General features: G+C 32.9%; 2 protein-coding genes across 7 annotated transcripts; one reads left to right on the top strand and one right to left on the bottom strand.

Moving 5' to 3' along the window:
- The first annotated feature begins 439 nt into the window (after window positions 1-439).
- LOC125057967 (soluble guanylate cyclase 89Db-like) lies at window positions 440-13,109 on the top strand. The gene is made up of 14 exons (XM_047661941.1): window positions 440-528; window positions 2,536-2,613; window positions 2,696-3,417; window positions 3,611-3,804; window positions 5,532-5,662; window positions 5,977-6,108; window positions 8,317-8,418; window positions 9,395-9,561; window positions 10,084-10,354; window positions 10,692-10,835; window positions 11,175-11,304; window positions 11,635-11,744; window positions 11,986-12,075; window positions 12,397-13,109. Exons 1-14 carry the CDS (start codon window positions 487-489, stop codon window positions 12,499-12,501), a joined length of 2,418 nt encoding a protein of 805 aa, XP_047517897.1. The 5' UTR covers window positions 440-486; the 3' UTR covers window positions 12,502-13,109.
- Window positions 13,110-15,498: 2,389 nt separating this feature from the next.
- LOC125057969 (glucose transporter type 1-like) lies at window positions 15,499-27,561 on the bottom strand. 6 transcript variants are annotated; one of them, XM_047661945.1, is made up of 3 exons: window positions 27,333-27,561; window positions 26,736-26,889; window positions 15,499-17,814 (listed from the first exon to the last, which is right to left on the bottom strand). In XM_047661945.1, the coding sequence occupies exons 2-3, from the start codon at window positions 26,782-26,784 to the stop codon at window positions 16,418-16,420; spliced, it is 1,446 nt and encodes a 481-aa protein (XP_047517901.1). In that variant the 5' UTR covers window positions 26,785-26,889; window positions 27,333-27,561; the 3' UTR covers window positions 15,499-16,417. The 6 variants fall into 6 exon arrangements, with proteins under 6 accessions (XP_047517901.1, XP_047517905.1, XP_047517904.1 ...); XM_047661949.1 differs by lacking the exon at window positions 26,736-26,889 and adding an exon at window positions 24,635-24,795 and having other exon boundaries at window positions 27,333-27,559; XM_047661948.1 differs by lacking the exon at window positions 26,736-26,889 and having other exon boundaries at window positions 27,333-27,559.
- Between the last annotated feature and the right edge of the window lie 58 nt (window positions 27,562-27,619).

Below are 27,619 nucleotides of genomic sequence, written 5' to 3' on the forward strand. Positions count from 1 at the left end.
GTTGCCCACATATAATCGTTTCGCCAAATGAAAATAGAAAAATGAAAAACGAACAAAAATAAAATTAAACAGCCATGTTACAGTTATGATTAAGTTTGTTTAATTTAGATTGCTAACTTAGATGAAGCGAAAAATATCTAAAATATTTTTATTATTCTTATTATTACTAAGTTTCAATTATTTATATTTTTTATCTAGATAGCTTCGAATAACCCCATCTACACCTATTTATTTCTCATTCGAAAGTATATACATATTTGTATTTTTAGTGACTTTTCATCAACTCAGGACCACAGAAAACGTTCGTAAAGCGTATTAATAACATTAAGGCGTATTCCAATTACCATTTATAAGGCAGACAATGGTAAAATAAACATTTATATGACATTGTATTTACTAGACAATAGCATCCCCTTTTACGTTTAGTTTAAGCGCGAAAGCCTTCCTGGGCACTTGTCTCTTGTAAAAAAAAAAAAAATTCTAATCATGTATGGAATGCTACTTGAAAGTGTTCAGCATTTTATAGTGGTAAGTAATATAAAGCAATTTACGCAGACTTTATATAATAATGATCCAATTTGTGTATATAACTAAAATAATAATACGTATTGGACTACAAACTATGAAACTGAAAGTCGTACCGAGGTGATCGACTATTTTGATTAAAATCTGGTATAAAATTGTATATATTTTGGACACGCACTTCTTAAATATACGCCTATAATAAATATTAAGTTACAAATTCATCGGAATTGTCATTTGTAGTCGGTTTTATGTTTATATAAACTACTTTTATTTACAATTCAATTATAATATGTAGAATAACTCGGGTGTTACATTTATACAAATACACACTAGTTTTAAAAAATATTGCTCTTCTATTTTAAGTTGGATTAAGAATTACAGGTTGGCGATAATCACAGCTGTCTTCAAGTCATTTGTGGTACTAACGTTGTAAGGTATTTGTGTATGATATAATGAACTACTAGTAAATTTAATTGAGATTTGTTTCGACGTCATTTAATAACTGTGATACAATATAAAGAACTAATATACTAATTTTAAGGATTTTTTCTCTTTAAAACCACAATGCCGCTTATGTACCTACGAAAATAATACAACACACAGTTTGAGTTAGTAAAACATATTTTCGGTACTTGTACAGAAATAGCGACAACTTATATACAAAAAAAATATCGAGACAATAGTAGAAATTTCTACTGCCGTTAGAAAAGTTATGGTATTCATTATGCTGTCAAAATACACTATACATTTCCTAAACCCTTTGAACTCATGGTCAAGCTATATATAATATATATATAAACATTTCGATAAAAATAGGATAGACCATTAACACATCCTATTTAAGTTTTTAACGGCCGTTAAGCCAAATTGAACAACAAGCAATAACTAATTCGCATTCGTGCATAACAGGTGACATTAGACATGAAGGTCAATGTTTGGGATGTCACGTACGGTTGCTTAATGAAAATAAACTGACCTAGTGTACATCATAAAGCCTATGCAATATATAATTCGTATGAATTGTCTAACTATTTATTATTATTATTTACTATATAAAAATAAGTCGGGTTTTCCTTCCTGACGCTATAACTCCAGAACGCACGAACCGATTTCCACGGTTTTGCATTCGTTGGAAAGGTCTCGGGCTCCGTGAGGTTTATACGAAAGAAAATTTTAACAGAAAAGCGGGATCACCAAACGAAATGTTACATAAAACCAAGCCATCTGGTGGCGAAACGGAGTTCGCAGAGTTTACTAGTGATATATAAAGCTGGATTTACCACGTTTCATTCATTTGTTCAAATTTAATGGGGTGGAAGTTTTAGTCCAAAAAACCCGAAATAAATATTGCTGCTGTAATATATAACGGATAATACGATCCGTTTCTGCTTTAAATGCAGAATGCATTTCTTTTACTGCCCTGCGATTCTATAACTCACTTTTCGAACTCACACAGCGGTTTTCGCATCGGCGGTCGCTCTCAAATCAGTCGTGAAGCAGTCATAAAACTGACTGATTTACAGAAGTGAGTTACAGAATCGCAGGGCTGTCCGGTATCGGTCCAGGCCCGGTCGGTTTAAAATTGATAAAATAAACAATAAGAATGGCTAATAAGCCCTGTCCTAATGCTGAGAACTTCGCTAGATTGCTATGCTTGCTGTGCTTTCGTTCTGCATGCAGTAAATACTAGATTTTCCCGACAATGCCGAGCGAGTACAGATACCCGTAAAGGCGCGTTAGAACCGGAGCCAATTCAGCATGATTGGGAGGATGCCATTAGGCCCGCTCTACTTATGAATGTCCAAGGAAGATAGAACTTTGCGGGTAGCACGTTGCCGGAATATAATTTCAGGCATCAAAGTCCGAAAATCCGAAATAATGTCGGTGGTGACTTTAGTAATGTGTAGTTATAATAAAACTAACTGTAGAGAGATTATTATATATACCTAAAAACACAGGACAAATATTTTCATAATGTGATCTTTAATATTGTCTACAAATGCATTGCAGCAAGAATGCGGAGAGGAAATATGGGAGACTATTCTTCAAGAAGCGGGAGCCAAGAATACAGTTTTCATGACTCGACAGGTAAGTCTAGTTAAAGGCCGAATCTAATAACTATACAATGTAATTAATAGATTTTTAAACCAATTCTTATTTGACTTTACAGCAATATCCAGATGCTCTTATGTTGCGTTTGGCTTGTGCTCTGTCACGATTGCTAAATAAAGATCCAAACAGCCCAACAATCTGCGCACCGGTAACTCCACCACCAAGAAAATCATCTCTCAAATCCAAACCAGCTTGGAGAAGTGCCTCAGTCCATGCAGATAACAGAAGTCAAACCTTCAAATGTCCCTTCTCTGCTGTAAGCGCTCTGACAGCAGTAACAAAGCAAGAAATAGAGGCTTATAACTCCTCAGAAGAAATAAAGTCAACCACACAGAGTACAATCTCAACAGAGAAAATTTGTGAACTTGAAGAACTTGATGCCACACCAACTCACCAAAATAGAGATAGGAGAAGTCTTGGTGTACATTTGGAAAGGTTAAGAAGTGATGATACAAAATCAGTGACGGTTACAGAACTGCCTAAAGATTCAGAGCCTACATCACCAATTTCAGAAGCTTCGAAATTCAGTTCACTGCCAAAAAACACTTCTTCACCTTCAGATTCTAGAAAAGGTTCTCTCAAACCTAGGAAAGTGAGCATCACTGTCGCTCTTGATGTGTACAAGCGTCGGGGATCCGGAAACACTAGTAGACAAAGACTGAACAGTCTCAGTTTATTAAGTGCAGAGAGACTGAATGTTCTAAAAGAGAAGTTTAGTACGCCTGATAAAATAATGCACTTCTTTGGAAGATGTTTTGTAAAGTTCTTCTCAAATTTTGGGTAAGTCGTCTTATGATCATTACTCAAAATATGGCATGCGTTTAAATCATCTCGTTGTTTATTTATCAACAGAACCAATTTAAAGGTAATTGACACAAATAACCCACTTTAATGGAGACCCATACAAAAGAAAAGGTATGAAGTTACTTTGAGTACTTATTGTATTTAACTAAATTGTACTCATTCAATACAGGTACGACACAATGATTCGAGCAACTGGGCGTTACTTCTGCACTTTTCTTCAATCAGTTGACAGCATCCATCAGCGTATGAGGTTCACCTTTCCCCAAATGAAATCTCCAAGAATGCAGCTTACCAGAGCACATATTCATGGAGCTGAACTGGTGTACAGTAGTGCAAGAACTGGATACACACATTATCTTATGGGTTAGTCAATTGATTGCGGAAAATATTATCTTGGTTTCACACGAATAGGTATTTAAATCAAACTTCTGTATACAAATAATCGTCTATTTGTTACATTATTAAATAACCTGAGGTATCTAAAGCCTGTCAGCCAAAGCCTTCCTCTTATTTTAACTAAAGTAGTCGCATCGTTTCAACTAAAGTACTCTTTAGCCTCTGCAAAACTGCGGTTACGCTGTAATATGACGGATTAGTTCTTTGGTTACTGACAACTGCAAGTGTATTACATATAATCAACTATTACTATCCTAGTTATATAATTTCCGATATGGTCACGCATAACTAACCTTCGAGTAGTCTAAAATCTTTATAACGTTAGTATAAAAATACGCAAATGGTTTGCCATTTGACGTGAAGTTACCTCCTTTCCAGCCCAGCTTTTACATTTATTTTTCATCAAAGGTATGATTTACTACGTATAATATTACACACGATCCTTTCTGTATAGATTTACAAAGAAACACTCAAATTTGCTAACCTTTTGATTTAAGCAAGAGGTAGGGTAGACCGAGGCGAATCGGATCACAGGGCGAATCGGATCAAAATTAGAAATCTGTTGATAATTCAAATATCACAATCACATAGAACGCACTCAACCGGCGTTTTATGTCTCTTCATTTACTGAGCACCTCCCGACATAAGCAGTATTTCGATCGCGCTTGTGGATCAGTGGCAATGCCGATCGTCAGCCACTCGGTTTTTTGTGTGTGTCGCAATTTGGCGCTCATCTAAGGTACGCGCACTTACGATTTCTTGGTGTCATATGACGGATTTGTCTTAAAATTCAACTACATTGGCTTATATTGTTAAGCAAGGTGTTTATATTAAAGAACCAATTAGCTTTTAAGTTTAATCTTAGAGGTTAACGTCTAAAATATTTATTTCAAAAGTCCTAGTTATGGGGCTAATCGGATCATATCCTTAGGGGCGAATTGGATGATACTTTTAAACTGATTTATTACATGTTTGAGGTTATTGATTCATATTTATGTCATGACCGCCGGAGAATGGTCTCAAGAAAAAATGAAAGAGGCTGTAAATAAAGTCCAGAACAAAGAGTTTACCTTACGTAAAGCTGCTAAGATTTTTTTCACCTACCGTTCACGAGCTTACAGAAAAAAAGGACCATATATATGTGAATTATGTGCCAATAATCAAAATTGATCTTATTATTATATATTTTTACTGATTCCAAAGTTATTTAACACTATACCTTAAAATTTTGTTATAAGTTGTGTACGATCCGATTCACCCCGAAAGTTGGGGCGATTCGGATATTTTCCTTTTTTTAGTTTTTAATAGGTAATTAAGAGAATATATGTATGATTTAAGTTTTCAAATGTTTGTTTCATAGGTTATTAATACTTCTTACGATTTTATTAATAAAAATAACATTATATAACACTTTAGTATGATTTACTCAACCTCAAAGAAAAAGTGATCCGATTCGCCTCGGTCTACTATATACCTTTGCTGGTGTTTCAGCGTAACATCTTAAATGACGAAAGTTGACTTAATTATCGACATATTAATTTGTAATCTCTCTACCGAAGCTCATTCAATAAGTTTAGTTACTAGCCCGCAAATAATTTATTAACGATTAGATGATGAAGATATGAGATACAGAAGGGTAGTACAGAATATATTTATATATTTATTTTTATTCATTTAAATTTTTTAATCTTCAGGTCAGCTATATGAAATTGCTGAAGATATATTCTCTTTGAAACTGAAAGTGACCATCGTAAAGGAGGATTTAATGGAGGGAAACAACCATTACGTTGCTGTTTTACGACTTGAGTTTGATAATAGTGATTATGTAAGTTTATACGTGGAAAAGATATACTAATATTTTATCCTCCTATGTCGCATCGCATACATGAAGAGTGCAGACGTTTTTTTTATTATATTATTAAATGTTGTCATGGGGATGTACTAGTTGCAGTTCCTTATAAACTAAACAAAATTTGGCGATGAAAATATTGGCAGGGATTTCTTGCCAGCTTTTGTCATACGTTCTACGCCCTTTGAGAAGAATGATTTAATTTTTTTTATTGATATATTATGTTTACCTAATGATATCACTACTACTACAGATATTAATTTGTACTAAATTCACGACACGACATATAGGTGCAGTCATTGATGGCAAAGAAATCACTACCTTGTCCTCTACCTGCCGTACCAGCCACTCTTCTGACCCAGCTGTTTCCGTTTGGGGTGCTTCTAGACAGAAAAATGAAAATACTTGTTGCGGGTGATAAGGTAATAGAGCAAAGCTTTTTATTTCTATTGAAACTAATATAGACTAGATACACGACAATAATTTATAATTCGAGTTAGTTGACTGCCATTATGAACCCTTGAGGCATAGGTATGGTATACCTAGGTTATAGATTGGCTTTACACGGCAGAAAACCCTAACTTTGTTATAACAAAATGGACGCATGAATACGCCATGAACGCACAAGTTATTTGAAGAGTTTGTAACTGTCACTAGTAGAATATATCAATAATGATATGTATAAAATAAAATAAAATATGTTTATTATGGAACATAAGATACATGTATCACTTATTCCACGTCATTAAATTTCAATTTGTAGGCATCCCTACTCATCGGCAAAGAAGACAGAGGGTGTAGGCCGAGAGAAAAAGCCGGCGTAAAAAACTCTCGGTACTCTTTTAAAATATCAAATCATCAAATAACACTTATTTTAAAACAAATATCGCAAATTAATTAGAGGTAGCCTGTCTAGCACTAGTCCCAGGCCCTTTTATCAACTAGATAATCGTTGACTTTATAGTAAGCCTTATTACACAGCTTTTCTTTAATACATTTCTTAAATTTATTGAAAGGCAGAGATAAAAGAGCCTCTGGGATTTTATTAAAGAAGAGTATCCCTTTCCCCAAAAAAGAATTACTAACTTTGGATAGTCTAGTACGGGGAAATTGCAGCCTGCGTTTGTTCCGTGTATTAACATTGTGCGTATGTTCTATTCTAGTCAACTTATCACTATTTTTGTATACATACATAATATTTTCATAAATATATTGCGAGGGAAAGGTAAGTATATTAATTTCCTTGAATTTATGTCTAAGAGATTCCCTACATTTTAAATTATAGATTGCACGAATAGCCCTCTTCTGCAGGATGAAAATAGTTTCGACATCAGCAGCATGACCCCATAATAATAAGCCATAAGTCATTAAGCTATGAAAGTAACTAAAATAAACAAGTCTAGCTGTATCGACATCAGTTAGTGAGCGAATTTTTTTAACCGCGTAGGCTGCAGAACTAAGTCTCTTCGCCAATCCGTTAATATGAGGGGACCACTGAAGTTTTGAATCCATGGTGATTCCGAGAAATACAGTTGTATCATCCAGATTCAATTCCTCATCGTTTATATCCATAACCTAGTATCCTAGTATCCATAACCCTTGCATTTTTTGCAGAAAATTTAAGGCATTTTGTCTTTTTTGCATTATAAATAAATAGATGATATATTTAGATACCAACTAAATATATACATATGTGATTTACAGAGTCGACAAATAATCGCATTTTAGAAATATACTTTGAGTATACTTCTTAGTATCCAGAAACTAGATTTAGTGCGAACTATCATGTATGTTAAAATCATTTGAGATGACGAGTTATAGCACTAAGTCTGTCCAGTGATGGAGAACTTTTTAAAAACAACCCACGTTTTTATACAATTTACATTAATCCTCGTACTCAACCTAAAAACGAAACAATAAGTATATGAAAAGAAAATAGGGAAGAATAGAAAACAATATTTGCAATACATATTTGAAAGTTATACATATTGAAAAATAAATACATACAAAGAAAAGTTAAGGAATATAATCATTTTTACAAATTATTAGCTAATTAATAAATATGTTAATGACCTAATGACAGCTATTTTATACTTCTTGAACGTATTTTTAATTCATATTTGAATATACCTCTCAAACCAAGAATACAATAAAAACGTTTAAGTGGTTTTAGTAAATATTTAGGTTTTAATTTGTAGTTGATCCTAGTGGGAATATTTTGTAGGAGTTGGCATCACTAGTTAGTGAATCTCACCCTTAGATGCGATCATGCGATTGCGCGAATCATTGTTGAGAACCAAATTTTTGCAAACCTTACAAATCCCATTAAAGAGAACAAGTTCAAAAATATCAATAATTACATTATAATTAAAACAAATCGATTTGGTCTTTTTAATAGTCGCAAATACATGTGTTTAAAAAAAAATTATATTGTAATCGATTGGTCGGTATTGCTGAAATTACTACATATAGACTTACTATATGTTACACTTACAATATGTTATTTAAAACTAAAATTACCTAATAAACATAATACCAGTAACACCTCTATTATATTTGATAATACTTTACTTAGAACTCAAGAATGTCAATCAAACTAACACGTTTTGACTTGGACTATAAATTTACAGCTGATAGAAGCCTGGGGAGGTCCTTACAAACGAATATATAAAACACAAGTCAGCGAAATCCTAAGACTTAGGAAGCCAAAGATATCATTCACATGGGATAAGGTAAGTGTTTTTTTATTCGCTTATACGTTACAGGTTTTATTGTTATATAATATTATAAATTTAGTCCAACTTAAGACATAGATAATTTTAATACTACTATTTAGTGCAGTGATTTTTAGTTAAATAGTAGTTGAGTTTACATTTCACCATCTTTTTATTTGCGCCGAACCGCAGTAGCTCCAGCAGCTAGGCGCGTGATTAGAGAGGTTGCAAGTAAACGCTCGCACCCCGGCTGTGCACTTTGGATTTTCTTTATATGTTAGCAAGTAATGTTTGCTCATACTTTTAGGAAAACATGTTTAATGAAAATGCAAATTAATTACCTAGAACTATAAATAAATAACGGCTTTTATTTCATTAATTTCGTATTCATATGCATAAAGCTATGCCTAAATTGCGATGATAAAAACTTAAACTTATTTATATATAAATGAATTGCTGTTCATTTGTCTCGCTAAAACTCGAGAATGGCTGGACCGATTTGACTAATCTAATCTGGCTGGCTAATCATTCGAAACATTTGTGGAAATTCGTCAATTTCTGAGAAATATTTGATGTCTTTTGTCTATTTACATATAAATAAAAAATTACATTTGGTTGTCATATATTTATGTTTGTGTTTTATAGCTGTAGTATGTATGAGCTGAAAATTTATGTAGGTGATACGAACTTCACCGGGTCTGTTGCCGGCTAGTTCATTACACCACCTTTTTAGTTACAGACTCACCTGTCTCTTTTATCACAAGTTTAGAACACAAAAGCAGAAAGAGACGAAAGAGTATTTTTATGAATAAGGGGATTAAATTGACGCATTTTATAATGGTAACATTCACTAAACAAGGATTTTTGGGAATTCGTTTTTATTGAATAAAATAAAGGAATATATGTTGAAGTCCGTCATTTTAAAGTTAATAATTTGAATTCACACTGAATCAAGTCGCAGTTATACAACAGTTAAAACATTTGCTTATTTTAGGTGGTGTGCATGCAAAACATGATGTTTGAATTGGAACTAGTGCGGTGGCGGTCACTGAACCTCACAGATTCGAGACGAGGCTCCCAGGGAACTCGCTCTATTCTTCTGAAGGGACCTATCTATTTTCTTGAAGAAATTGATGCTCTTGTTTTTCTGTGTAGCCCCATGTAAGTATTTTATCTAAATCCGAGTAACGAAAACTACTATATATATGTATATAATCGAGTTTTGTTATAATAGTATCTTTGTAATAAAAATAAATAATCGCTTCTATGGCTGAATAAAGTGCGTAGGCTTCCTGGAGAAATAATCATACACTCCGGTTTGAAGGCCCTATAAAAATATTACCGAAACAAACAATAAAAATGTGTCTACCCTATGTACAGATACCGGCAAACTTCTTAAGCATTAAACAAGGGAGTGGTGGAAAGTTTGCGCATCGCGGGACACAAACGTCAACTGATTTACCAATCACGCGATCGACACGTCACTCTCCCGCCGCCCTCCCTCCCAGTGATACCTGAAAATCGCTTCTGCGCAGGCAAAGACATTTGTTCAAGATGTTTGCCGGTATTCATACACCATATGACACTTTTTTACAAATATAGGGAGATGTCTAGTTTTCATTAAATGATGCCTTTTATGTAAATCCAAATAATTTGAAGCGCAATGTAAACTTCGTTTTGCAGATTCAACAACCTAGACGAACTCCGATTAGCTGGCTTATACGTAGCTGATATGAATGGGCATGGCCTCTCCAAAGAAATGCTTCTTCAAGGCTGGCAACACCTTTCTCGATTGGAGTTATTATTTGAAAAAGCAGAAAACCGCTCTTTAACGTTGGAAAAGTCTTGGAAACTTAGAGATGAATGGAAGAAGAAAGGTGATCAACTGCTCTACTCGATGATACCAAAGACAGTCGCTTATCAACTGAGAGCTGGAAAAATGCCGGAGGCTGAGGTAATTAAGATTTATCGTGTATGTAAATCACTAGTTGATTATTTTCATATAATTATTTATAGTGAAAGGGCTTTAGTATGATGCAGTAAAAACACTCTTTTCGACAACTTTTATTCTAGGAGTAAAATTTTAACACATTGTGCAATACTAACCATTTTTAGTTGGAAGCTAACTATTTATTAATTGTGCTTTATTAATGTAATAGATAGTTGGGAAAGACAGCTTACATTACGATGTATACTTTAATTAAGATATATTAATAACAATTATTTAATTGTAGGTAAAAATAATCCCGTGACAGTAACAACCATATAATACATATTCCATTTTATTTTAGCACTTCGACTGCGTCTCAGTTATGTTCTGTGGATTTCAAATTAGACAGACTGGTACTAGAGAGGATGTGATGGCTACCGTGGGATATATGAACAGTGTTTATTCCAGAATTGACCGACTTCTTGATTCGCATCAAGTTTATAAGGTGGAATATTGAACTAATTGTTTAGAATTTTAAATTTATATTTTAAAAAAAAGACTTCAAAATTCAATATGAGAGGCAGACTTAGCGCTGAGTTTCTTCTCTGACTGGCTGGTTATATCTTAACCATACTTGCTGAAAAGTAAGCGAAACATGGCAACATTTTACTATCTTATGTACAAAATAAGTACCAGTAACTATGAGATAGCTATACACGTTATCATTAATTGAATTAATAGTTTCTTTTTTACCGTAGACCACTCCAATGAATGCTATCAAGGCAACGTACGATTAAAAATTAAATCTTATATAGGTACTAAAAGTTTCATTCTTTGTTGACAGGTGGAGACAGTAGGTACCGTGTATATGGTCGTAGCAGGAGCCCCGGAGAGACGGCGAAGACTAGCCCATGCCGAGTGCGTCGCTAGCGCCGCCCTGGCTGTGTCTCGAGCTTTGCCTATGCTCACTATTGGTATTTGAATCCGACATACTAACAAATTGCTATTAATACAGATATCTGGACGACTTTTGTATCCAAGTTTATTTCTATAGCTAATTATTTTCTGTTACCCAAAATCATTGAATACTAGTGCATATATTGTCTAAAATGTGTCCTGTACATATATGAATCATTCGACACTAAATAATATTTTTTTTTGCTTAACGGTATTCCTACAGCTACTTACGAGTACTATACAATATTCAAAAAATTACACTATACACAAAAGCCAAAAACGGAATGATGTGTACATTGATAATACACATAATACAATTTTATATTGATTGTTTTGTCTTTTATTAGGAATCCATTCCGGACCTTGTCAAGCAGGTGTATTGGGTCATAAGCAGCCCCGATATTGCCTCGTTGGGGACACAGTTAACACAGCTTCTAGAATGCAGACAACAAGCGAAGTAAGAGCAAGAAGTATTTACTTCAAATGGCCATATTACATGTTTGAATTAATATCCTTTTTATAATAGACAACTTTCTTGGTGAATATTCATTGATTTCATTTTAATTGAATCGTTTTGATACCCTTTCACGCTAAAATTTTCTACTCATACTTTGTTTCTCGATCCATCGTTTTGTTTTTCGATTTCCATGTTAAATACGCGTTCCGATTCCTTTTGAAATGCTAACTTTTAAATACAGCCAGGGCGTATACAAATATCAGCTCAAACAGCGGGAGAGTTACCTTCAGGCAAGTTCAGACTTCGACAAAGAGGATTGATAAAAGTAAAGGTAGGTTTATGGTCATACTACATGCATTAATCTATGGATTAAATATACGATTTTCCCAGGCGCAATATTTTTTTATAGCTAAGTTATTATCGAATTGGTCGAAATAGTTCATTTAGTTTGTTAACAAATTTTTGGAAAGGAAAATATCTTTGACGATTAGAATTTTTTTAAATACTCCTGACGATACAAAATCTGCATCAAAACGTTTAGTTTACGTTTTATTTTTGTCTTAGCAACTTAATTATGATGCATCAATTGTGTCGTGAATATTATATTGTGATAAATGTGACCACAGGTGATTCAACCTAGGCTATTTTACAGGGTAAAGGACAAATGGAAACTTTCTGGCTCGAAGGGGAAATAGAAGAAGATGAGCAAGATGAAGCTTTACAACTATTTTCAAAGCTATGCGAAGAGAATGAGTAAATTAAGCGAAATCATATCGCATCGGTAATTAATGGTTTACATATAAGTTGTGTTACTAAATACGCTGTCGATATTTTAAGTATTAAAAAATTGTCCCGTACCGAGCTTAAAATATCATGACATTCTCTACAGTGTCCATTGTTACAATACGTCATGCCTGTTTAATAGTTTCTTGTCTAGGGACCTGCGATTTATTTTTACTCTGTGCCATAATGAATGTCAGCGTAGCGAATAATCATAGTAGTCTGTGTGGAAAGCCGGTGTGGCAGTTTTATGAGAAGTAGCGTCTGGTCTATTAAATCTTTTAAAATACGTCATTTCATTTATTCACAAAATTATATACTCTTTTATAATTTTTTCATATTAAGATTCAAGATGATGGCTGTCGAATCACAATCAGTGTTATCAACATTCCAAAAACGGTACTTCTTTTGCACTGTCCCGACCTAGTAGTGGGTTAGTACCCACAATGGTTTAGTACCGCACTATATATAACACTTATAATCTATCTTTGAAACATTATTTAATTACGAAAAAGTATAATTTAGGAACTTTCAATCATTCTATATGTTTAAGTATAATCTAGTTTAGCGCATTCAAATGCTATAAGGGAGCGTTCAAGTATTACGTAACGAGTTTTATTTGGGGGGGTTTGAATTACACGTTATTGTTAATATTATTTTCGACTAACACCACATAATAGTCACTAGGTGGTCACGAAACATTTTACTATACTCGAGTACAGTACTGTACTTGGGTACTGAAAAACGTTACGGCGAGTTACATGGGTCGCCGGGGGTGAATAATCTCCAAAAATTGCGTTACGTAATACTTCAACGCTCCCTGAGTGTCTGGATAAGTCACAAGTGTGGTTAAGACACAAGGAAATATAATTTATATTTAAATAATTTCTCCTGTCACCCACAGCTGGCAATTACTCTTGATCGTTAAAATACCACAAACCAAAGATAAGAAAATAACCGTATCGAATCCGTATCGTAAGCGTAAATAGTTTTATAAGCTGTTGTAAAAAATATTGTATGGGTAATCTTCAATAACCTAGATTATATAATGAATGACATATTCTTGTTTGAATTTAAGGTAATGTAATTTCTCAAGGTCACCCAGAAATATTTACTTGCCGCCATTTTATCTAAAATACTAATAGGCGTTTTCTATCCAAATGTCTTCATAACGTGACACGCTATTAAGGGTTCAATTGTTTAACTGTATTGGTTTAAAAACATTACCAGTAATTATTATGTATACTAAAAAGTAATGCATGATATACCCTTGATTTAATGATATTTACTAGTTTTTTGTCTGACAAAAACACAGTATTCAAGTTAACTTAAATTTTTAAGATCTTTAATTATTAAATTCGTTTGCAAACCGAATTGTCTTTCACACACTTCGTTGCAGAAATATAAAACTATAGATATAATTAAATGCAGGACAACTACCTGTACTTAGGTAACTAAATCTAATACGTTTTTAGCGCTAACTTAGACCTAATATAAGTCTCTGATCTGGCTTGATTACCTTACATCTATCAAAGGTATTAATAGATAATATAAGTAGAATAAAAAACATATATTACTAAATAGTTTAATATCAACATGCGAATAAATTCGAATATATTTTGTAGGATTCCTTAATATCTCGTATCACTACAACAAAGTTATCTACGATCCTTAATTAAGTAGTTTTAAACTAATTCAAAAAAAAAGTTATTTGAATATGAAACGATTTATAAAATTAAAATATTTTTCCTTTTATACCTATAGACTGCCAAGTTAAAGTTATTAAAAGAGAACGCGTATACATTAAATTGCCCACATACAAAAAGATAAATCTTTTGTCCATATCTCTTTCGTGTTACTTCGAAATAAATAAAACGTGATAAAAATCTTTAACCGTTTGAGATTCCTAGTATGTTTACTAAACATGCTGAAAAAACTTTGGTGTTCTATACACTGTTTCGTTGCTTTGATTTATTTCACATACAAAATGTTTATTAAATATGATTGCTTTATCACGCTATATCCATTCCAACACTATAATTTATCTATGCTGTAAATAATAACATCAGTATTTATAAGCGCGGGAAAGGAACTAAAACTCACCTTTATATTCAAATACGGAATATATTGACCATAAACAAAAATATGAGCAGAAAATGATCAAAACCATTTTCACTATTTCCTTTTCAAAAAACAACAACTATTGTTTATTTTCGGGCGCGTTCCCTCTTAACCAAACATACAATAACCAAAACTTTCGTGTTTCCTATATTATATAAACAAGTGATGTAACGGGAATAAGATTAATCACCAACTTTCGTCAAATTTAATAAAAGTGGCCAATTGTGAGCCATATTTTAACTAAAATTTTATATCATCTACTTGGACACTTAAACGACGTTACTTTTATATAGTATTGTTATTCGTAATTTATTATTTTCTATACCTTATACTAAAATAATAGAATATGAGATATATAATTCGTAACTTACGTGCTTACTTGGCACTAAAATACTCTAGGACGGTTACAGAACAATGCAGAATTCAACATTTCAATACTAAATTTTCTGCATGAAAATTTATGTAAATCATTATTATAGACAAGCAACTATTTTGGTATGTGACGAATATATTTTTGTTTCGCTTTATTACACAATACCATTATCTTTTTCTTAATATAAACATATTAAATACATAGTTTCAGCGACTAATTATTGTTATTATAATACGATTTTAATAATACTGTCTTAGCTATGTTGTCAAATATGAATAATTTGAAACAGATATTAAAAAGCTTAGTCATAAAGTCAAGAGAAGGGCATATAAATAAATTCGTATATAAATTTTAATTTAATCATAAATTATAATATTTTTATAAAAGTGAGAAAATCAGGAGAAAATGTGCTTTAGTTCAATAGTACTTTTGATGTGGTATAACAATATCGTAGCTAAAGATTAAGGAATAAAAAAAATATAATTGTATAAAGTATATTTGTATAAAAGAAAATATATTTAGTTGATCAGTTTCATTTGTGTTAAACGGACCCTCAAAATAAATTCTAAATTATTTGGTGAATGAGTTTGGATAGAACTCAAAATTCGAGCCTAGCTTCGAGCACTCCAAAAACTGACTTTGGAGTATTTCAATATAAAATGCGTAAACTTAACAACAGCTTTAAATTCAATATGAAATCAACAAACTAAGCTAAGGCACTGTGATTGTAACATAATAAAAATCTATACAAAGTGTAAAAAATCAAAAATTGTGCTCTTAAATAATAACAATCAAAACATTGGTCCTCTACACCCAAACAAATTCCGGCAAGATTGAACGAAAGATACACTACGCAAGTTACGAGCGTAATGGCTTGCTGGCGCTTAGAACCCAACTTTACACTTGGGATTATTCACACGAGTGCACAATTGTAAACAAGATTTTTTTACAATTGTGCACACGTATGTCGCTTCCTATAGCGATTGTCTCAATAAACATGTCTGGATTAGCAATTGTGTTGAATTATAATGTGAATAGTGCTTGGATTTCAGTTATACCTATACCAATGGTTCTAAGCAAAAAGCAATATTACGAACGTAGCCCAATAGACATTTCCAGTATCCGAATAAGTACTTCAATAAATATAAAGATAAGTAAAGTTCAGTCTTCCTACAAGTCTTACGACTCAAGAAACTGGGAATTAAAAATATTTCCAATATATAATAATACAGTAACTATCACAATTGGTTATTTAACTTATTGCGAGCTTAACACTAAAGGAATGTGATGCAAGCCGTTCAGCCTGAATGGCCACTTCGAGGGCGTACAGATTTGATTTCACTCCTCGTTTTCTGGCAGTTGTTTTGTGTCTTAAGGCCGCTTTATAATCCTACCGAGACTATTTCTTGAACAACGCTGTCACTTCCTCTATTGTTCGGTTCTTCGTCTCAGGTAATTTGAAGTATGTAAACACATAGAACAATATCAACAGCACAGTAAACGGTACAAATACATAGTTGCCTAATAGGTCAGACATGGGAATGAAAGTCAAACCGACTATGAAGTTCGCTAACCAATTAACAAAAGCCCCTACACTAACCGCAGCACTACGACTACCCTGACCAAACAATTCTGACAGTATCATCCAAGGAATGGAACTAGGACCAACACCAAAGAACGCGACGTACATTAGGGTAAATATAACAGCAAAAATACTCATTGTTCTGTTGTTTTCGTATGTAAAGAATGCTATAGTCATAAGCACAGAGAAGACTGCCATACCGCCCAGACCACCCAACTGCAAAGTTCTCCTTCCAAGACGATCCATTAGGGGTATTGAAACCAAAGCCATGATAAACAACATGCTACCAACCCCAATAGATGCCAAACGGGCATCTCCTTCAGACAAGCCAGTTTTGATAAATATCGTTGTAGAGAAATACAAAACTGCATTGATTCCACCCAACTGTTGCGATAAGTGCATCACAATACCAATGATCAAAGGCGTCCTCAAAGACTCAATACGCAACAAATCACCAATTGTAAACTTTTGCTCCTGTTTCATTGCGTGATCTTCGTCATTCATATCTTTTATTTCATCATCAATTTCATCGGTTCCTCTTATCTTGGCAAGAACACTCCTTGCTTGTTCCTCATCTCGCTGAGATAGCAATAGATATCGCGGGGTTTCTGGTGCAAACGGTAACATAATAAACTGAACGGCCGAGGGTATGATAGCCAGTCCAAGAAGCCACGGCCAACCTTCATCGCTGCCTAGAATAACATCAATACCAAGAACTTGTCCTCCAACCATGCCAAACGCGACGGCCAACTGGTTAACAGTTCCAAAAGCCCCACGTAAACGTACTGGAGCCATTTCTGATACATAGGTCGGTGAAGCCGTCGTAGCAAATCCACAATTTATACCAATAAAAAATCTGCCTATAATGAGCATGGCCAGCGACGTGGACGTCTTACTTAATGCCATTAGGAGCGCTCCTACTACACCGAACGCAGCATTGATGAGTAAAGCAAACTTCCTGCCACGTTTATCAGCCACCCAACTTGCTAATGGGCATCCAATCATACCTCCGACGGCGAATATACTAACGATGACACTGAATATGGTTCCAGAGTTGACATCATAATTTTCTTTGATGAAGTTCTCTATAAATTGCCGTGGTGCATTGATGACACCGGTGTTAAAGCCAAATTGTAGCATGCCAAGTACAGCCGCACAGACGGCGTAGAGCAGCGGCCTAGTCGCACCTCCCGACATTTTGGCAGGAGATAAGTCTGAAATGAAAGAATATAGATTAAAATGACTGCTGCTGTAAGTGATAATGTCAATATTGAGAGGGATTAAGCTGCGATAAAGCGTTGGAAATAAACCTAGGTTACGTAAACTGGATTTATTGATTGACATTGGTTTTAACTCGTGCCTATCACAACCGTAAGGTCTCTTGGTTTTATGTTTTTCTAAAGTTTGAGGGTTATTATTGTTAAAAATAATGAATGAATGATAAATGAATAATATTAATACTTTTAAAGGTACGCTTATATCAAATAATAAAGATAACAATAGCCCCAGATGCAAAGCACCGAAAATGTATACACTAATAGTAATAAAAAATGAAGTATCAAATATTTATTATAACGCTATATATATGTATGTAGCTATAGAAGAAAGTAAAAATCAACCTTTTAATGTCTTAAGTTTGTCAATTATATATGTGCCAGAATAAGTGAAGTTTAGAATGTACCACCATAATATTTTTGTGTTGCAAATAAATTAATATTATTAAAGAAAATTAACTTACAAGAGCGATGCGTAGGGCACTGTTGGAAGAGTTCAACAAAATAAAACTAATAATCATATTTACTGAAGATACGGTCTTGATAACGATCTATAGTTTGATAAATACTTAACCAGTCAAGGTCTTGATTATCTGAGATTCAAATAATTATAATGCCGATTTGACTTCAAATACGTCATTGTCACTTATTATTTATATATATAAAAGTAAGGGTTTTCCTTCCTGACGCTATAACTCCAGAACGCACGAACCGATTTCCACGGTTTTGCATTCGTTGGAAAGGTCTCGGGCTCCGTGAGGTTTATAGCAAAGAAAATTCTGGAAAAATTTCAACAGAAAAGCGGGATCATCAAACGAAATGTTACATAAAACGAAGCAATCTGGTGGCGAAACGGAGTTCGCCGAGTTTGCTAGTATTTAATAATAATATTGATGAACTCCTCACTTGATTCAAATTTAATATTTGTTATTAAATAACTGTAGTTTATGCAAGTTTTATCATTAAAATTAATGATGTTGACTATTTATAAAATGCTGTTATTTTATAAATCACCTTATCGTATTACAATTTTTACATTATTTAAAAAATATATTAAAAGGTTTACTGTGTTCTCGAGTATTACACGCACAATACTTTAATGGTTTAACGTAACCATGCATCCACCTAACAACCGTGACCATGCCTGCCATATACTTTGACCATCTTATAAAATAAATAGTTACAAAATGTTATGAAAAACGAGTTACAACCAGGAAAAAGATTCTTTGAAATGAAATGAATGAAATGAAACAATAGATTGTTTAAACGGTGTTATTACTGGAATGACAAACGAAAACGAAGAACAATCTTTTTTATATTCCGAATAAAAAAATAAGTATGTATTGTATTCTAACAAGTGGTTTTAAATAAATAAAACATTTTTATGTATTTTAAATCACTGTTTAAGATCTTTATGTAAACATCACGACAAGAATTAAGATATAAAATAAAAATATTGAGAAATTAAAACAAACAATGGGTAATTAGTTGGACATTGAACAACAATAATTTAAACATAGTGACAAAAGTTAGTTTTGTTTAATCATAAAATACATAAGATCTTAAGTTTTGACTCAAAAAAAAAGTCAGGCGCAATTTGATAAATTCCGTTTTAACTTCATTTTAATCCAGTATTGAGTTAAAATATATTTTTTAGTTTGTAGTTAGTAAAACATACCAGAATGACTCATGGTATTGGTTGACCGTAATACAATGATAAGCGAATAAATTAGTAATTAAACTGTCGTTGACTGTGACTTGAATGAAATGCTAAACAAGGATAACACCTTTATTCATAAATAGCTATTTAATATTTTGTCCTTATCACTCTCGTGATTTGAAATTCAATAAACGTCTATATATATGTTAACGTAAAATTGTAAACACCGTTAGATTGTAATCTATCTCGCGAGATTATAAACTGTCGAAAGATTGTGAACCTCAACGAACTGCTTACAATTTAACGTATTATTATTCGGTAGATTGTACTACACTAACTTAGTTATCATTCAAACTTATTTGGTCAATTACAGATTAATTTTACTTCCCAACAATTTCATATAACTACCGAATAATAATACGTTAAATTGTAAGCAGTTCGTTGAGGTTCACAATCTTTCGACAGTTTACAATCTCGCGAGATAGATTACAATCTAACGGTGTTTACAATTTTACGGTGACATATACACTACGTATAATTTTACGAATCTAAATATGTATTTCGGCTTATTTGTAAAAATTATAGCTTGTATCATGGATATCGTATTTATTTATATAGGACGAGTTAATTAAGATTTAAAAACGAGACATAGTGCCTCCTGTATGACAAAATTCCAAAACGTTTATAACGTATTATTTGTCGCTCAATCTCGTCCCTGTATGCAATGACACGCCTTCCTCATTACCTTTGCCGAACCTATGTTAATTGCATCATACATAGAAATCAAATTTGTAAGGGGTTTATACGTACACTAGGACCAAACGGAAATACTATTTAAAATTAACAATCATAAAAGATCAATATAAAAAAAATTAAGAAGAATATTGCACGAGCTACGCACACAGCCATGAATATATGAAAGTTACTCGTGAGTAACTAAAAAGGTATTGTCGATAACACTTGTAAGAACCTATTATGAAGAAAATTTAAAAGAACTATAAAAGTAATTAAACATCTTTAGTTTTATGTTTGTAACGTGAGACTGCAATGTCATTGAATTTATACGACAAACCAGTTTTTCAAGTACTAATAATACATGAGACCTACTTACGTGTGAACAAATTTTCTCGAAGTTTCAATTTCGTTTTTACTAACCGTAGAAAGTAACGATTGTACAACATTGGCAAACTTATTAATTCTAAACAAAAAGTTTTGCTTAGTTGTGTTGTTGTAATCGGAATCAGCGACATTTAATTTTTAAACGGATTTTGAAGTTAATTTCGGTCAACGTTTTATAATAGCGATACAATGGGTTGCAGTATTTTTTTACGCATTTCATAATTGTAAAATTAAAAACTTTAAATTGTTTAGGCATCAAGCACAGGTGGTGATTGATGCTTGATTTCGATACAAATACATTGCCTATGTAACATTTAATTATACAGATCGTAAAATCTACATAAGGCTCGGCTTACTGAGCGATATAAAAATAATAAAAAATAAACACGTTTCATACACGTTCTAGGTTTAATGTATAATATTAACCAACCTTCAATAAAACCCAAAATTAACCAATATTTCACTTGCACTAAATTCACTTATTTCTGCGCAAATATAACATTTTATAAATATCTATTTTACACTTGCGACGTCGTCACCGGAGCGAGACCAACTGGTTTTGTTCATTTCTTGAGACTTGCATTACGTTGAAGCTAATTAACATTTTATTTATATCAAAGTAAACAACATTTTTGTTACGCCCGGCTTTTCTTATCAGCACCTACAAACGCTTTAACAAACTGAGTTGTCCTAAATTTATGCAAATATTTTACTTATTGTTTTACTCAGATCGACAGCCACTGCACGGCACTCGTTTTAAGCAGGCCTATAGTCCCTAAATGAGGCATGGGGCAGACACTAATATTTTTTTATAGATCAGTCTTGTCAGCCTAAATGTATATTTCTTCAGTTTCAGTTCAGTTTCAGTAATATTGAGAAACGAGACAAGGCGCCGTCCAACTCCCGTACGGCAAAAAAAAATTGACATAAAGGTTTTAAAAAAAATCTGTGGCGCTTCAACCTCTTTAGGTCTTGGCCTCAGATTTCTGAATCTTTCTTTTTCATGATCTTTTTTTTACAGAAGGTCATAGTTCGTGATAAATCTCTTTCTGAACGCCACCTTTAGTATATTGATGTACAATTATATTTCGTAACATACAATATGTATTTCTCAGTATTGGTGCACCAGCCTTATCGCAGGTAATTAATATCTTTTAGGCAGAGCGACAAATAAAAACATTAACATATTAATTTTATGAAGAATTTCAACCAGTGGCGCAACCTTTAAGATCTGGTTTCTTACTCGTTCATGATAATTAGTTTATTCTAGGCAAGGCTTCTATGCCTAACATACGCCGTCGACTTTTTGGGTTTTATTCATGCCGGTTTCCTCCATCGTACGAGCGAGTGTTAAATGCGCACATAGACAAAAAGTCGATTGGTGGTGCACGCTGAAGCCACTAGACCAGTGATTCCCAAAGTGGTCTATATCGACCCCTAGGGGTCTATGACAACCTGCAAGGGGGTCTACGTCAGCGAAAAAAAATTTGGGGGTCCATGAGATGAAAATGGGGGTCCACGATAGTGGATCTCAACACATACACTGATAGTACCTATTTACTTACATTATACTATCTTATAATATCAAAACATATACATTACAAACAAACAGATACAAAATTTTATTTTGAGTAGTTTTAATTTAGATTCAATTGATAAATGTATAAATTAACATGTGTTTTTACTTTGAGTTTTTAACACTAAACTTCACCACAGTTAGAAATTTACAGGAAATCAATATCAGGTAAGTAGGGGGTCTACCCAACACGGAAAAACATGGCAAGGGGTCTACAACACAAAAAAGTTTGGGGAACTCTGCACTAGACCAACACTGTTCGCTTCTATGTTAAAGCCAAGTCAACTATTATCTAATTATTAAGACAATTGAGTCCCGCAATTGAGGTTACATAGTAAGGTTGAAGATACACGTAAACGGCCACTTATACTTAACAAACATTAGCCTTTAGAAATTTTGACAGTACAGTAACAGTGTTAGTATGTCATTTATAAGTGTAGTCACAAAAGTTTTCTACAGCCTGCAAAGAGTCTTTTTTGTAAGATACTGTGTGTTTAACTTGTCTTGAAACTAAGTTGTCTAATGTATTAAACTGATTGAATACATTGAACTACTATCATTTGTATGGAGGACTTGTTTGTATTGTATTCTATAAGACGCGTTGCGTACGCGATATACTTACTGGTATTTTTTTCACTTCTTGGGTTACATAATCGAAATTTTCAGACGAATCCCTTAACTTACAAACAATATTCTATAGCCTTGGTCATCAGGGATAATGTATGATTCTAATGGTGCAAGAATTTTTCAATTCGGTCAATTAGTTTTGGAGCCTTTACAAACAATAAAATCTTTTCTTTTTTATTAAATAAGTGAAATAGAAATAAGGCATTTTAGCTATTCCAATGAGGTAGGTACAGAGAGTTTAGTATCGGAAAACAACTTCGGTTGTCTATGCAATGACATTTCTAAATCAACCGATGACCATGCTTGTTAAGCACGTGAAAAATAAACTGTTAAATTAAATGACTGACTTGGATAATAAATCCAAAAAATATTTTCCCTCAGGAATCAATGCTTCGGATTTTACGCACTCCCACAGATAGTAGTTCCTCTACATTGTTTTTATTCACAAAATAAATAATACGCAATAGAAAGTGTTGTCATTAATTAATCGATATTCCTTGTCACATTTGATTTTCCCGTCACCTTGAGTGACCTCAGTGAAAATTATAGTATAATTTCACAGTGACAAGTGTGTCATGCTAGTGTAACATTAAAATTGATCTAGAAAAAGGTCAAAATCCTATGGCATGTTTCCTACTATTGTAATTTACAATGACGGTCTCAGTTGCCGACCTCTAGTGTATTGCGGAATTTTCATACTTGTTTAGGCGCCATTTTTTTAAAAGTATTATAATAAAAAATCATTTTTTCGATAGAGAAAAATATTCTAAGCTAGAGTAGTGTTGGCCTAGTGGCTTCAGCGTGCGACTCTCATCACTGAGGTCGTTGGTTCGATCCCGGCTGTGGACCAATGGACTTTCTTTCTATGTTTGCATTTAACACTGGCTCGTACGGTGAACTAAAACATCGTGAGGAAACCGGTTTGTCTTAGACGGCGTGTGTCAGGCACAGGAGGCTGATCACCTACTTGCCTATTAAATTGACAAATGATCATGAAACAGATTCAGAAACCTGAGGCCCAGACCTAAAAGGGTTGTAAAGAAATTGATTTATTTATTTGTAGGTACATACTTGATGTGTTAACTTATGTCAACAACTATGATTCTAGATCTAATGGATGCTTAACTGATACTTCGTGAAACTAATTTATTAACGTCTCAAGTAAATTAAAACATATTTCTATTCACCTATTATGTGGTCCATAATGGCTTGTAAGACTCGGGATAATAGACACATAACATATCGACATGATGGCGCCTCTGAAATGTGAAACCATCCTACATAAAAGTCGGGATAATATACACGTCACTCAAGCTTGTAACTGGGTCACAGAACCTAATATATCATCTTATAATTTTTTTATAAACAATCAAAGCTATATATTATAATTGATTTATGTGTTGGTTGGAAATAAAACGAGCTTTATTATTATTAAATAATAAATTATTTTTATTTTTAAATACTGGAGCTATATATGATAATTATTAAGAACAGGACCATAAACGTACATTACAGATGCTGCATTTAGGAGGTTAGGATTTGTCCTGCGGAATTCAGCTGGTCTCTCGGAAACAGCTGCGTCATATGAATGGTATTAAAGGGTAAATATTAAAAGGGTGCAAAAGAAATTCCTTAGAATCTTATATAAATGAAGGTACAACTTCTCTCCTTTATCCTACTAAGTTCTTGATGGACGTTTACGAGGTTAACTTCGAAGGTATTTAGATTTTATTAAATTTGGTTTAAGAATAATAATTAACGAAACTGAAAGCGCATACTTGCTGGGAGAGATTATGAGACTGGACGTTCCGTACAATTATCACCGCTGCCGAAAATATATCCTTTTTGCTGTGTATTCGACTCGCTTTGTCCAGGGTAGCGTCTTCCCCGCTTACTCTCACAGCTTATTAGTTTTCTCGACTCTTCGCCCGAGAGCGACCTATTTGTGCAAGCGTATGGGTGTACTATACTATGATTTTAAAATATACTTAGAAATTATTCATGGAGAGTTTAGCTTTTGTGTAAATTTGATAAAAATACTTAATCTTAGTCTTATATTATTTTAGTTGAAATTTGGCTGTAAATAAATTACGTAGAGTAGAAATATTTTTCAATTCATCATTGTTGCCATAGCTACCAAAACATATGATAACTCAATATAAGTACTGTTTAATTTTTAATTTTAGAACATCATTAATAATTGAAATACTGAGAGCATGCCGATAAATTCCAATATCTGAAGTTTATGAGTTTATGACCTACGTCTATCTCCTATGCAATAAGCATCCATCTATTATAAGATAGGAATTTAATTTATAGGTAAAGGGTTGATATATTAACTCTTCTTTATTTTATAAAAAAAAATATTGTTCCTAGCGACCTTTTTCGATTTCCGACTGTGCGTCAATGGATTGTTTCTTCGTGTGCAATTGACTTGCTTGTGGGGCAAGGGGCAATCATCGTGAAAAAACTATCACGCATTAGACCCAAATATCTTTAACGTGTATCAGATGATAACTTGCTTGCTTACAACGAACAATAATCAAAGAAATCGATGCAAAATTCTGAGCATAAGTACGAATTATTGGAATTTTTGGTTACTGAAACAGTGGGCGACAATGGCCGATACGACAAAAATTCTATTGCAGAAACAACTTTGATTGATTTAAATGCACATTATTTTTAATTTATCAAAAACTCTAATTTACATGGTTACAGAACCTAATATATAATATGCAAAGGAACATATTATATGCATGTCATGATTACTAATGCCAGTTAAATATTACTAATGTTAACTTGATACAGATTATCCCTCATCAAGATGGAATCTAAATCAGTCTTATTACATTTGTAATACAATTCCTTCTAAATAAAATCAATTAATTAATGAAATCAAACCATAATTATAAGGCAAAGTTAAGTAATTAGTATATAAAATGGAATAACTGACCAGTTAAGAAGCCTGATAGCATCTACCTTTTTTATAATTATTCAAAAAATACATTAAAAGTGGTAATTTTATTTATGTAGCTGATTCTGTTTGTAGGAAACTCCTCTATAATATAGCATGATTTGTGTATAAAGCACCTTGATACACAAAAGGGTAAAATGGTCGCTGTATAATGATAACCTCGTATGTCCAAAGAACCAAACATTACAGGAAACGAAAATAATGTTTAATTTCATCAATGTTTGTTAAAATATTATTATGTGTTTTTGTCCATAGTTTTGGATGGTAAAAAGGACTTATTTATGATATAAATAACTTACTTCATGATTATACCAGTTAAATGACAAAAGAGTCTAAGAATAAAAAAGGGTTGTTTTACATACAAAGTTATCATTCTACAGCGATGAAATGTTTTTGTAAAGTCCTGAACCATAAACCACGAATATTGAGTTAAAGATCCAAAATATGTATGACAATATCTTTATAATTAATGTTCCTCTGCATCAAATCCTTAAAACTCTAGAAACAAGTCCCAATCAATCAAGTTTTTAGCATGATTCTCTTTAGACTACTACTAGAACCTAGAACCGATATTGGCATCAAGCTATTTAATAGTCCATAAGTGATTGTAAATTAAATTTAAACAGTTCTCATATAAGTGATTTTTTGAAAACTTTCTTTTAAAGAAATGATGAGATAGATTTAAAAGAATGAGATGATGTAGTATTAAGTATCCGTCAAGAAGGCTTGCCTGTTTCTTTGAATTTTTTATCCCACAAAAAGTACATGCCCAAAACTTTCTCTACCACAAAAAAATCTAGTTACTTCTAGTAAAGAAATATATTTTCTAGACAAAACCATCTACTTTAAACAGTATGTAACAGTAAGGTATAATAAGTTTTTTGTATAGATAAATCTGCACATACCTTGGTTTTGTAGTAATGATAGACTATTATCTCTATTGTCATTTTGCATGGTTAGAGTTTGAAATTAATACCCATTAAATCTAAACCAAAGGACAAAAGATAATTAACAGGAAATAAACTTGCACAGCATTAGAAGTAGCATAGTTTAGTTCATCTAAAATAAAAATATAACATTAATTGTTGAACCAGCATATAATAACATCAACTGGTTTAATTTAAAATGATTCAATCATATTATATATTTAGTATTCATTCTTGAACATCAATTTGAAATATAATTAATATAAAAATGGTAAAACCTTCTTGATTCCGTTTTGAATCAATGGCGCTACAACCTTTTTAGGTCTGGGCCTCAAATTTCTGTATCTGTTTCATGATCATTTGGTAATCTAATAGGCAAGTAGGTGATAAGCCTAGGTGCCTGACGCCGTTTGAATTTTTAGGTCTAAGGCAAGCCGGATTCCTCACGATATTTTCCTTCACCGTTCGAGCGAATGTAGCGCACATAGAAAGAAAATCCATTGGTGCACAGCCGGTGAGCACACCTCAGGGGTGAGAGTAGCGAGTCGAGTGGAATTTATTGAATACTTAACTTACCTTTATTGAATAAATAATTTCTCAGGTAACTGCATGTAGTGGACGACCATTAATTTAATTTCAAACAGTAATAATTACAAATCGGTATCTAAAATTTAAATTTCACTACTTTTATCAACAACATTTTAATAATTACAAAAATTGAGATTCTAATCACGACATAGTTTTCTTTGAAATTGAACTATTTTTTAAATATATCAATAATCAAAAGAATCCACAAATCACAGACTAATCACTAAATCCACAGTCAAGAAAGCCTATAAGTTATAATATGATACAGGCAATAA

The sequence above is a fragment of the Pieris napi genome, chromosome 17 (assembly GCF_905475465.1).
Source record: "Pieris napi chromosome 17, ilPieNapi1.2, whole genome shotgun sequence".
Classification (NCBI taxonomy): domain Eukaryota; kingdom Metazoa; phylum Arthropoda; class Insecta; order Lepidoptera; family Pieridae; genus Pieris; species Pieris napi.